The sequence below is a fragment of the Rhinolophus ferrumequinum genome, chromosome X (genome assembly GCF_004115265.2).
Source record: "Rhinolophus ferrumequinum isolate MPI-CBG mRhiFer1 chromosome X, mRhiFer1_v1.p, whole genome shotgun sequence".
Taxonomy (NCBI): Eukaryota; Metazoa; Chordata; class Mammalia; order Chiroptera; family Rhinolophidae; genus Rhinolophus; species Rhinolophus ferrumequinum.
The window spans coordinates 48,633,529-48,647,735 of record NC_046284.1 but is presented as its reverse complement, the minus strand read 5'-3'; the positions used below and the strand labels follow the sequence as shown (position 1 = coordinate 48,647,735).

Here is a 14,207-nt window from a genome sequence, read left to right as displayed (position 1 = left end):
TTTATCTACAATTGCATCAAAAATTATAAAATACCTAGAATTAAATTTAACTAAGGAGCTAAAAGATCTGTACTCTGAAAACTATATATTGATAAAAGAAATTGAAGAACGACACAAATAAATGGAAGGATATACTATGTTCATAGATTGGAAGAATTAATATACTTAAAACGTTACTAACAATTGTCACCCCAATATACTTTAATAAAAAATGTTAATACTACTCAAAGCAATCTACAGAATAAATACAATCCTTATCAAAATACCAATGGCATTTTTTTTCACAGAACTAAAACAAATAATCCTAAAATTTGTATATACCACAAGAGACTCCGAATAGCCTAAGCAATCTTGAGAAAGAACAAAGCTGGAGGTATCATGTTGTCTGATTTAAAATTATACTGCCAAGTATAGTAATAAAGCAGTATGGTAAAGCTACAGAAACAGACACATAGATCAATGGAACAGAATAGAGGACCCAGAAATATATCCATGCTCATATGGCCAATCTACAAGAAAAAGAGGTAAGAATATGCAATGGAGAAAAACAGTCTGTTCAAGAAATGATGTTAAAAAAAAAAAAAAAAAAAAAAAACTGGACATCTCTATGAAAAAGCAATTGAACTACACCACTTTCTTGCACCATGTATGCAAATAAACTCAAAATGGATTAAAGACTTAAATGTGAGACCTGAAACCAGAAAACTCATGGAAGAAAACACAGGCATTAAACTCTTTGGCATTGGCCTTAGAAGTTTTTTTTTTTTTTTTTTTTTTTTTTTTTTTTTTTTTTTTTTTGTTGGCTTTGTCTCCTCAGAGAATAACAACAAAAGCAAAAATTATCAAATGGGATCACATCAAACTGAAAAGCATTTGCATAGCAAAGGAAAGCATCAACAAAACAAAAAGGCAACGTACTCAATGGGAATATATTTGGAAATGGTGCATCCTATTGGGGTTAATACTCAAAATATATAAACCGTTTTAAAAACTCAACATAAAACAAAACCAGTCTGATAAAAAATTGGGCAAAGTATCTGAACAGACATTTTTCCAAAGAAGCATACAGATGGCCAGCAGACACATGAAAAGATGCTCAACCTCACTAACTATCAGGGAAATTAAAATCAACATGATAATGAGATACCACCTCACTCCTGTCAGAATGGTTATTATTAAAAAGACAACAAATAACAAGTGTTGGTGATGATGTGGAGAAAAGAGAACACTTGTGCACTGTTGATGGGATTATAAATTGGTGCAGCCACTATGGAAAACAATATGGAGGTGCCTCAAAAAATTAAAAATAAAGTCCAATATAAGTAGAAATAAGTAAATAATTAATTCACTGAAGTAAACTACCATAGAACCCAGCAATTCCATTTCTGGGTATTTATCTGAATAAAACAAAAACACTAATTTGAAAAGATACTCGCACCTCTATGTTCATGGCAGCATTATTTACAATAGTCAAGATATGGAAGCCAGTAACCACAAGATGGCCACGGGGTTTTGAAAATTAATCTGGGGAACATAATCAATAATGTTGTAAAGATTTTGTAGGGTATCCGATAGACATGTGTCCCATTTCGGAGACCATCTCAGGGAAGATGTAGATGCCTGATCACTGCACTGTACACCTGAAGCTGAACAATAATGAATGCCAACTATAATATATGTGTATATATAGGTATATATACATTTACAAGAGGCAGAGTACAGCATTGGGAGTGGAGATAATGGAAATGGGATAGCTCGGTGTGATGTCAGAGAGAGAGTGGATGGGGGGAGGGGGGTCCACAGTGTGAGGGATATAAATGATAAACGTCTAAGAAAAAAAACACCTCATAGACAAGACAGACAATAGTTCAGTGGTTACCAGAGGGTGTGGGGGGTGGGAGATGAGGGTAAGGGGGATCAAATATATGGTGATGGAAGGAGAACTGACTCTGGGTGGTGAGCACACAATGGGATTTATAGATGATGTGATACAGAATTGTACACCTGAAATCTATGTAATTTTACTAACAATTGTCACCCCAATAAATTTTAAAGAAAGAAAGAAAGAAAAAGCAAACAACAGGTATTCAAATACAGTCTACTTAGAAATAATCATTTAACTTCTACTAATGAATATTTATAAAGATCAAACTTTAATATCCTAAGGACAATTAGATACCTCTGTAATGGGACCAGAAATACAAAATGACTTATTTAAACAATGAATGAACTCTAAGTTTAAAATGAAAGAGAAATATATATATATATATATATATATATATATATATATATATATATATATATATATATAAAACATATATAAATACTATATATGTAATTTATATTGAAATACTATAAATAAATTCCTAATGTTGACCTAGGGGGAAAACAAAACAAAAAACAAAGCTATGGAAGCAACCTAAGTGTCCATTGATAAATGAATGGATAAGAAAGATGTGGTACATATACACAAGGGAATCTTACTCAGCAGTAAGAAATAATGAATTCTTGCCATTTCCAACAGCATGGATGGACCTAGAGGGTATTATGCTATTGCAATAACTCAGATAGACAGGGAAAGACAGATACCATATGATTTCACTTATACATGGAATCTGAAAAACAAAACAGAAATAGACTCACAGATACAGAAAAACTGATGGTTGGCCAGAATGAAAGGGGTTTGGAGGATGGGCGAAAAAGGTGAAGGAGATTAAGAAGTACAAACTTCCCCCAAGTCTACTACCCCTCTGACATAGTATATACGTAGCTGTTACAATACCATTGACTATATTCCCTATGTTGTACTTTACATCCCATGATAATATACCTGTATTCATCTTTTGTTATCAGTATATATTGAGAATTACAATTTTAATAGTTTTTCCTTTCTTAAAATGTGTATACATTTTTTGACTCTCTATATATTTTTTTTAAGTTATAGTAGGCTTAGGGGTTATCACTTTTTGAGCGGTGTAAATGTCTAATCATTATGTTGTTTTGTACACCTGAAACTAACATAATAAAAAATTAAAATTCCTAGTTATAAAAGAAATAAGTCACAGGGATGTATTATACAGTATAGAGAATATAGTCAATATTTTTATAACTTGTACCCTATGCCTGGTGACTAGACTTATCATAGTTATCACTTTATGAGGTATATAAATGTTACATCACTATGTTGTACACCTGAAATTAATGTGATGTTGATTTTCAAGAATACTGTAATAAAAAGGAAAAAAAAAACTTACTCCATAAATATGCTTGATATTTTTGAGTGGAATATTTGGTATTTCTTTATAATGTTCATAATGTAATGTTTCTATTCTCTATATCATACCTTATATTTACTCTTTATATACTACTTTATATTTCATGGTAGGCTAGAGTGTTTCACCTTATTGAACTTTAATGTTTTTCACTTTGCTTCCTGTTTGCTTGATTATATAACCAGCATTTGATGTTTTTTTACTATCCTGTGTTTCAGGGACTCCATGAAAAGACGGGTGCATTTACAGCTGTTAAAGTGATGAATGCTCGTAAGGTAATATTATATAATCTCTGTATTCTGTTCTCTTAATGGATTATGGTCTTGTGATAAATAGCTCAGAAAATATTTTTTTGTTTTTTAAATCATTAGTATGTAATTATAATGATATGAATCTAGATTTATTATATTTATCATTTAGTATTATTTCTATCATTAGTGTGTTTTATTATTTTTGATTTATATTTACCCATAAAATACTTTACTCACAGTGAAAGTTTGACATATTTTGGTATTCTCTAAGAATAAAGAAATTATCTGTATTTCTATTTCTAGTTGATTATCTGTTTCCAGGGATGGCAAAGAGGCAATTCCTTCTAATATTGTGCTAATCTTTCTGTGTTCTATCATATTCTTTTCCCTCTCCAACTATTCCTTTTGAGAAATGAGGCCATCACATACCCAGTGACAGGTAGAAAGAAAGAACTTGTCAGAGATGCAAACTTTTCTTGTATTTTCTGACAGATGAGCAACTGAGACAGTTTAATTGGCACTGTTCCTGATAGCATTCATAAAGTTGTGTCACGGTTCATAACATATTGTCATAGAATTTGCTAAGTACTGATTTCTGTCCTCTTTCTTTAGCATGAGTGCCTGCCTCACTTTCTCAGAGTAATATTAGCATGAATATAGCAAAGGTCATAAAATTTTCATTTTGCTATACCCTAAAGGAAAATTCTCAAAGGTTGTATTTGAAAGCTATACATATTCAGTGAATTGTTGTCAATGACATCCACTGTTCTTTTACAATTTGTGCAGGGAGTGAATTGCTGAAACTATTTAAAGAGTTGCATGCTTTTTGTCTTGTCAGTAAACGTCAAATGTTGCAAACCAATGTGAGTTTCAAGGGGTTTTGAGGTTTTATGGATTTATTTTGTCCTACAAACCATGACTCTCAAATAATCAGTCTAACATTATTTGAATAACACTCTCCAAAATACTTTGTTTTAGCTTAAGAGACTTTGCACCTCATTCAATTTACTTGTTAGATTCTCTAACTTTTTAAATACTTAAACAGCATATTCAGCCCATTGATCGTGTCAATTACCTTGTTTTGTAAGGGGAAATAGCACTTTACTTACATTAAACTGTAATTTTCTCATTAATATGACAGTTAACTCTGTTACTATGAATTTGGTGCCAAGTTTCTCTCTCTCTCTCTCTTCTCTCTCTCTCTCTCCATCTCCGTATGTGTGTGTATCTATCTATCTATCTATCTATCTATCTATCTATCTATCTATCTATCTATATATATATCTCAAATTGTGCTAATAGTTTTAATAAGAAATCATATATATATATATATATATATATATATATGTTTTTTATTAAAACTATTACCAAATTTTGAGAGAAGAATGATATTACTTTATTCTTCCATTTAGTACTCAAAGAGCACAAAGTACTGAAGAATAACTTATTTTCAGAATGTACCAGTGGATCTAATAACATTTTGTACTTGGTTTTGCAGACCGCTTTACCTGAAATAGGAAGGCGAGTGAGAGTGAATAAATATCAAAAGTCTGTGGGATGGAGATACAGCGTGAGTACTGAAAGTCCCCAAATAGTCTTACCTTTAATTTTCAACTTTAAACTAATTCCTTTTTATTGTATCATTATCTTTAGAAGGCCACTACTAAAATGTTCTTGTCTGGAAGGGATAACATATTCATCTTTTAACATAGTCGCATAGATTCAATCATCATATTTGAACACTGGCATCTGTCAGAAAGCAGAACTTAGAAGAGACTCTTCCCTGAATAAGTAAGTGTTGACTGCACGTGAAGGACAATCTACACAGCATAGAGCCCTCTAGCTGAGTAGAGACAAAGGGGGTGATGGGACAGAGAGCAACTTTTGCCAAAAATTGGCCTCAGCGAGGTCCTCTTTCACACCTTCTACATCATATTTCGGACTGGCTTTCCCCCCATTATGATTCTAAGAAACATCGCCATTGTATATGAGCCAAATGAGGGCTACCATCTTTTATTGCAAGAACAATAGTAGACAGAAACTTAACAGGATTCCCAGTTTAAAAGTCTTCAAATATCTGGCACAGTACTGAAATACATGAGGGACTGTGAAGATGTTTTCTACTTGAACCTTTTTAACTGCCTTACAATATAGTCTCTATGACCCCAATAATTTGCAGGCTCTAGAATAAGATCGGGCAAAGAAAATTCTTTTCCAGTAGATGTCGGTGATCTAGATGCTGGTGACCTATCAAAGTTTTCTGTGATCCAAAAGCAGAACCCTTTCTCTTATCAATAAAATACATTGATATTTGTTTTTCTTATTTTTCTCCCCTGCAGTCAACTATCTAGAATTCAAGTATTTTCAACTTTTTTTCTCTTAATAAATATTATCTCAGGCACATTAAAATTAACCTTTTTCATTAACACAGTCATACTCAGAGAAACGTTCTAGTTATATTAGAAAAAATATTGGTAAACAGCTTCATGATTCATCTATTAAGTACTAGGCTCCTGTTTGTTTACAGTGTATCTTGGGAGACAGAGCATATCCAAATGGAACAGGTAGTGCTCATTAATAATATGCTTTGGTAGATCAAGAAGCTGTGAAAGGTAATGTATGAAAAATCTAATTGACCAATTCTGTTTTTACCAAACATTTGTGTTAAATAACCCCCCTTTAACAATCTTCCCTAAACACTCTCTGGTATACTTTATAGAGGAAAAAAAAATTTGATTCTAGAATTGGGTGAAATTACAAAGGAAGTTTTGGCGTTCTTGAACTGCTTCTTCTTGACAAAAAGCAGGATATTCGGGCCACTCTGGGATCAGCTGGCCCTGAGCCAGGAAATGCTATGGCATCATATTACTGAGATATGTGTGAGAGTTATAAATTACCCACTTGGCCTGATAGATATAATGTACATACATGTTTCTCTAAAGTTCAACTTCCTGTTAATTGAGAATGGCAAGCACACTAAAGCTTTACAAACATATCTGATCTTGCTTTATTGGTTTTGGGGGAATTTACATGTATGTGGGAAACCGAATCTTAAACCTTTTTATAGTTGGGAACTTCGAATCATCTGATTATATATTTTAGTAAGAAAAATAATTGCTAGCAGATCAGCCAGTTAGCATCTCTAAAGCATCTTGAATCCCTTGGGATAAGAAGTTTGTGCCAATAAACTTTAATTGAAAAAAAAAAAAACACAGAAGTTTGTGACTTGCATACACATCTTTTTCAGTCAGAAGTTTATAGAAATAGCAATAATGTGGAAGTCCAGAAACATGAGTTTAAATCCCAAGTCTACCACTAAGTAGCCAAGAATTACTTGGAAAAGTGGTTTTACCTGTCTAAGCCTCAGGTTCCTCATAGATAAAATGGCATCAGAATATTTGGCCTACCTATAAACATGGTTAAACAGTATGGTCAAATGCAACTACATAGTATGTAGAGCCCAGCCATTATCCTATTCTTGGTTAGGGATATGAGCTTTCCAACCCATATAGAAAAGGAAGGTCCTTGATATCAAATTACCAAACAAGTCAAAGGATTCAGTCTGGCCCCTGCTTCTCTTTAACCTGTTATTTGTGTTATTATCCTCACACCATCATCTCATTTCTATTTATTGCACTCTTTATGAATGTATCTTCCGCTCAGCAGAACCTGGGCCTTACTAGAAACTGAGAGTGCCAAAGTACATACAAAATTACTACTGCCTGAGGTTTATCACTATGTGATGGCAGATATTGTTACCATTTCAAAGGAGGGCCACATCACAAGGGAAGTAGAGTTTAAGGGTCCTACATCGAAAGAATGAAAGCCACAAAAATTTACTTTTTTGTAGAAAACAGGTAAAGCGAATTAAACAGGAATTTGTTAGAGGCTGGGATGAGACTGGAACCTGAACCTCCATATAATCCTCATATTCCAACTTAGAGTTTCCAAATTCCCGACATTTTAGAACCTTCAGGAATCAAGAACGGGAAATTGTATTTCCTGAGAATTCTCGAGAATTCCCGAAATAATCTTTTAAATTTAATTTTCATTGATCATCTGTAATAATGGCTATAACAGTAAATGTTAATAAACAGAAAAGCTGTAGAGAAGGTGGGGCAGCCGGGGTTCGAGGCCCCAGCACAGTCTTTCAGAGGTTCCGAGACACTCCTGTATGTATAAGATTGACGCAAAACTTGAGTAAATAAAATTTCCTAAATGGAGGTCGACCAGAATTTAATAACTAGCGCATCTCTTGCCCTGAGTGCTAAATAGGGGTCACTACGGTATCATTTTGTCTAGGTTTTTGTTATATTTCAGGTTTTCTCAAAATACAAACAATATAATTAACACAAACTTTATTTAACCAAACCTTATAGTATACAGTGAGTTTTTACATATATCACAAAATGTATTAACATTCCCAATCTCATTTAAGTATTTTATTTATTAAATTAAACATTAATAGAAAACAAATGAAATGTTATTCGTTTGAAAATTAAAAAAAAAACTTCAAATTATTTTTGTCATTTTTAAAATGAAACTTTAAGAAACATAGAGGATTAATTGCCCGATCAGACAATTGTGATCTTCGCTTTGTAACAAATATACTTGATGTGGAAACATTTCTTTCATTTTCTGTAGATGTTCGTCGTCGAACTGTTATGAGTGCATCTAAAAGCATCTTCAAGTTGGGAGTGAGAGAATGTGTTGCTTCATATAAGCTCATTTCCTTCCTTAAAGAAGCAAATATTTTGTCTGCATGCATAGGGCTAGGCTTTGATGTCGAAATTGATATTGCTTTAGTCAATTCACATTTCAGATCAGATTCTGATTTAATGTCAGAACTCTCAGTAAGGAGATCCTTTATTTCTTCTCTTGGAACTTCTTCTGCTGTAAATGTTCCTTTAAAAAATCTTTCCATTAATGACTTCGCCAATCGTGCAATTTCATTCTTACTTGACAAGGCAAAAAATTCATCCTCTTCCATTTCACATAGACAACTAACGTTGCTCAAGTATTTTGTGAGAGACACAAGATCTCTATTTACAAGACACAAGTATTTTGTGAGAGACACAAAATCTCTTGTGTAAAGACACAAGATCTCTACATTTAACCAATTCAAATTTTATTTCCTTTAAAAGCATTAAGAAAAAATTAAGAAAGACCTATATTGTGCAGTGAGTATTTATAGCTAAAAAGTGCCACAAAACATTATGATATGAGATTGGAAATTATTGTAATATTGGAATGAAGTATTAGCAGTGCAAGTTGTTTTTAAATAGACTGACTTACCCACAACAGCTGAGAGAGCCAAGAACACTCACATACATCACAATCATCAGCCGCAAACAAACTGATCAAATGTGGTTGGTAGTATCGGCTGTCACTTTGTGGAAATGATTCATCATGGAGAACAGAAAACAGTTTGTATTTACACAAATAAATATTTATTTTCACAACCCAGGATTTGACTACAATGTCATATTAAGGTACACTACCTTAGATTTCCTTAGTTCACCTGAAGATGACTTTGTAGTCAAATCCTGGGTTGTGAAAATAAATATTTATCTGTGTAAATACAAACTGTTTTCTGTTCTCCATGATAAAATGTGCTCGATTTATAAGAGCTAAAATTAGCTGGTCATGTAATATCTGATTCTGGTGTTGCGTGTGCATGTCTGGTGGCATGTAACATTGTAACACAATGTAACTTTAGATAGCAATAAATAGGGAAAATGTCTAAGAGGTACATTGTGAGTAGTACAGGTTATTTCCCATTGTGGGTATTACTGGGTTCAAGGAGCCAAATTTCCCAATTTTCTGATCAACTTTTCTCAGGATTCAGGAATGGGAAAGCAAAACAATTTCCCGAGAATGGGCGGGAAGGAATTCCACCCCCCCCCAGAAACCCTACTCCAAGTTGATTGTTTTATTCGTGCATGCCTTTATTATACAATGAATACAAGCAGAGAACCTGCCGTGGGGTTTCCAATTGGAGAAATCGGGCACCATCTACTTTCCCTAAAGACAAATAGGTGTCTAATTTGTTTTCTGGTAGATGAATGTTTATGAGTAAATCCACTGGAAAATCCTAGGGAAATGATAATGTTCTGCAGCTGCCAACCATTTTCCTATATTTCGAACTTTTTTTACAAGATATATTATGAATACTTGGGGATACTACAAAACCTAGTACATTGCCGTATATTTATTTAGACCTATTTTTAAATCCCAGCCACAATATAGCTAAATATGAAAAGTAATTGCCCATTTTTTCTACTCAGTCGAAGCAAATAAGTTAACAAGGAAGGAAAATGATTACTGACTAGATACACATATATTCAGTTAACTATTCATTTCAGCTGAAAGATGTATTTCCCCCTAACCCCAGGCCATCAAGTCAAGGTAAATGAAGAAAATTCTAGGGAGAACTAATGACAGTTAGAAGTTAATCCCTTTATTACTTTTCATGCCAACTGGCCTTTTTCTAATTCATGCCCAAATGAAGTCAATGGTATCCATTTTCACTGGATTTCATAATGACGTAGGATTCTGATGTTACATTATGTGCAATGGGATTGTAATCTCATGAAACAGAAGAGTGGAAGCATGTACCAGAGAGGGTGTAGAAGAGGATAGTTTATTAAAGCAAAGAATTACAGCTCCCAAGCGGGAGGGGCTACCCAAACCTGCGATGCCCACTAGCTAAAGCAAAGACTTGTTTTTATACTTTTTCTTATGTATCTAAGGAGAAAAGCTGACGCCTACTGGTACATTTTTATCAACTTCTCAGACTTGAGGAGTCTTCTGAGAAAGCTTTTTGAAACAAACCAGGACTTTCTGAACAGGACTTTTTGAAACAAACCAGCTGTCCTGTGCTAATGATGTTTTTCAGGGCAACGGCCTTGAAGATATGACTGTACTTGTTCATTCTACCAGTGATTTCCTGACAGCCTGAAGTCATGCTAACTAACCTGCCTGTATCCTCCCTCTGAAGAGTAAACCCTAACTGCCATTAGGGAGTAGGGGTGATGACCATTCTGGCTACTTCAGGCTGAGGAGGGGGATAGAGAGACCAGCAGCTAGGACTTGTCTAGAGGTCTGTCTAAAGGTCCCTGGTAGATGAACGAGTCCAGGTGAGAATGTTGTTGTCTTGTAGACCATCATAGCCAGCCATTAGGTGGTCTGCAAGCTGAGACGCATTGTAGGCAACAGCATGAGGTAATCCCTCTAACAATGAATAAAAGAAAAATGAGAAAAGTTTTATTTTGTATAAAAGAGCTCCCTTCAGTGAAAAGAGTTCTATCTGGGTTGTCTAGGGGTATTTCTTGTAAATCTGCTCTAGCAGCATAGGTTTGCATTAAGACTTGTTGGCAGTTATGAGTTAATTCTTCCTCCATCTTAGAGAGAAATGTGGCCAGGTTGAGGGTGGAACAGGTCCATATTTGGATTACGGGACCTTCTAACAAGAGGGCCAGATACGGCAGGCTGGCTTTCAGGGTCCTCAAAGGCAAAGATATATTGTGAGTCAGGGTGTATGGGTATGTAGAAAAAGGCATCTTTTAGATCTAACACCAAGAACCATCTGGCAGTCTCAGATATTTAGGCTAAGAGCATGTAAGGATTTGGAACTATAGGGTGTCTAGGAATAACTGCCTCGTTAATGTCCCAGAGGTCTTGAACTAGTCTCCATTCCCCATTTGGTTTGGGAATTCCTGAGATGGGGGTATTGCAAGGACTGCTGTATTCTCTAAGAAGGGCTTGTCATTTGAGATTGTTAATGGTTGGTATTAGTCCTTTCCGTGCCTCAGGTTTTAGAGAGTATTGTTTCTGGCAAGGAAATAGAGTGGGGTCCTTAAGATGAATGTGCACCGGAGTAGCCATGAAGGCACGACCAATTGCCCCTTGTGAGGCATAAATATCAGAGTTGATGTTGGCTTCCATTACCGGGAGGCAGCTAGGAATACTTCCAGGGACTAGGAGAATAATATTTCCCATCTCAGTCATAATATCTCTTCCCAGTAGTGGGGTAGGGCTTTCTGCAATGATTAAGAAAGAATGGGAGAACATTAGGTCACCCCATATGCAGCCTAAGGGCTGGGAAAAATATTTAGTAATTGGCTTGCCCATTACTCTTTGGACAGTAACATCTCGATTAGAGAGGGTCCCTGGGTTGGAGAGGAGGATGGAGAAGGTGGCTCCTGTATCTAGAAGGAAATCAATAGATTTTCCTTCTACTTCTAGAGTTACCCAGGGCTCGGGAGTCCCGATGATTAGATGGGACGAAGAAGCCTCTGTTAGAAGTCCCGGGCCCCCTCAGTCCTGTGTGGGAGTCTGGCTGGGCGAGGCTGGCCTTGGGGGTGGAGGCCACCAGAGACAGTCTGACTTCCAGTGATCCCCTTCACAGCTGGGACAGGGCCATGGAGGTCTCTGGGTCGGCTCCAGTCACTGTGGGCATTCCCTTCGCCAGTGACCAGACTGTCCACAATGGTGGAAATCGGACTTTCCCTGGGTACCCTGTTGGGTTGTAGCCTGTAAGGCAGCCACCAATACTTACACCTTTTTTCTTATTTTCCTCTCCTTGTCCTGGCCTTCCGCCTGGTCCTGATTGTAAAAGATGGTGTTGGCTACCTTGAGTAACTGGTCCAAGGTACCTTCAGGGCCAATAGCCAATTTTTGTAATTTTCTGCAGACATCTGGGGCAGCCTGAGTTATAAATTTGTCTTTTAAAAGAATTTCCCCTTTGAGGGTGTTTGGCCCAATATGAGTGTATTTAATGAGGGCCTCCCTGACCCTTTCTAAAAAGTCTGGGGGATTTTTTTCCCAAATTCTGGCTAATAGTAGATAGCTTTGAATAATTGATGGGTTTGGTCCTAGTTCTCCTCAGTCCCTCTAACATGAATGCCAGAAAGTGTTTTCTCAGCCAATTTCCCATGGCTGTATCAGGATCCCATTGTGGATTGTTAGTGGGTACTACTTGCTTCCCTGTAGGGAAAGACTCCCAAATGGAGTCTCGTTCTGCCTGTTCATCATGATATACTAGGAACTGATCATCTCCAAACTTTTCGGCAGCTTGTAAGGCTGCTTGTTTCTCAGAATTAGTGAGAGTCTGATTTACAAATAATATCACATCTTTCCAAGAGAGGTCAAAGACCTGGGTTAAGTTCTGGGAAACTTCTATATATTTATCAGAGTCGTCTGAAAACTTCCCTAGATCTCCCTTTATTTGTCTGAGATCCTGTAGAGAGAAAGAGACTTGAGCCCTGACATGCCCAAATTCTCCTGTCATCTCCTGTAAGGGAAGAAGATTTGCTCCTAGCTGGGGGTGCTTTTATACAGGAGGTCCTGGATATGGAGGGCAACAAGAGGGAGCTGGGACAGGAGCTGGCTAAGGAGGAAGGGTAGGGTATAGAGTTTTGGGACAGTCCTCTGACTGGGTGTCTACTGAGGGGACTTCCTCTGAAGAGGAGGGTCCCGTTGGAGGTTCCTTTGAATGGGTCTTCTTTAGAGGAGGGAGACAAGAAATCACAGTCAAAAGAGCTGGGTCAACTTTGACTTTTGTCAGAAGTCTGGGGTGTCCCTTAGAGAGAAAAAGGCTTGCACATATGGAACTTCTGATCATTTGCCTTCCCATCTGCAAAACAGATCTAGCTGTATGATAGTATGATAGTTAATACTTCCATCCAAAGGCCAAGTTTCCCCATCTTCTAATTTGTATTGAGGCCAAACCTTGGAAAAAAAGAAGACCAGGCACCACTTCTTCAGAGTCTGAGGGTCAGATTTGTCTCAGTGTTTCAAGGTGCAATTCAGGGCAGTGAAGGCACATGAAGGCTGATTGCCCATCTGAAGGGGAGGGCGAAAAGAAAGGCATCCCTTTGCAATTCATCTCCCAATAACCTTGTCTAGGGCATCCCCTAGAAGCTTGGGCCAAGGAGACCACACGACCTGTTCTGAAGCATGTAGGGAGACACGCCATGCCAGGGTTAGTTGTCCTTACCTGGCCTCCTGGCCCGTGTCCCCAGTGGGCGGCTACCCAAATCCGTGTGTGTCCCCGCCTGAATATTTGTTGCTGGCCCACAGGCCGATAAAGGCAGTGGCCGATAATGAGTGCGTCTTAAAGTGGAGGGGTGTATGGCCCAACTCTGGGTGTCTCAAAAATTGATGGTGTGGCCAAAGTAATGGTGGCCTTTCAAATAAAGATAGTTAAGAAGGGAGTATATGCTCAACGTCTGTAAAGAAGGTACCTTGCTTGGACGAAAGGGTGTGGAGGGAGGCCATGTAGTCCAATGTGTTAGGGGGCACAGAAAGGTATTGGAAGCCCCAAAAGGCTTCAGACAAGGCAGTTGCCTTAAGGAATAGCAACTCTGGAATATGTTGGCTTTCCCCAAGGATGTTGTCTGATGGTTCGCAAAAACAAAGGTGTAAAACGAAAGCAGCGAGAAATTCGGGACCCCAGGGGTGCTGTCATAGATGGACTTGGGCTGCTAAACAGTTATTGGAAAAATGAGTAATGGGTGGGAAGGTTACAAAAACAAGTTATGTTCAGTGTGAATGTCAGGACACCTCCATTTGTACTTTAAAACGTGGAGGAGATTCCAATAGGATGATAGGAGAGGGTATGCCAGATGCCACTAAATCTTATCCTGAGTAACAAGAGATGTTCTATAGAGACAGAGGTCCA

The 14,207-nt window shown here is 36.9% G+C and overlaps 1 protein-coding gene across 1 annotated transcript in view; it reads left to right on the top strand.

Moving 5' to 3' along the window:
* NRK (Nik related kinase) overlaps positions 1-14,207 on the top strand; it is a 180,149-nt gene that overhangs the window by 73,396 nt on the left and 92,546 nt on the right. Inside the window, exons 3-4 of the mRNA XM_033113197.1 lie at positions 3,491-3,547; positions 5,022-5,093. Of these exons, the coding sequence (XP_032969088.1) occupies positions 3,491-3,547; positions 5,022-5,093 (129 nt within the window). The remainder of the gene's footprint in view (positions 1-3,490; positions 3,548-5,021; positions 5,094-14,207) is intronic.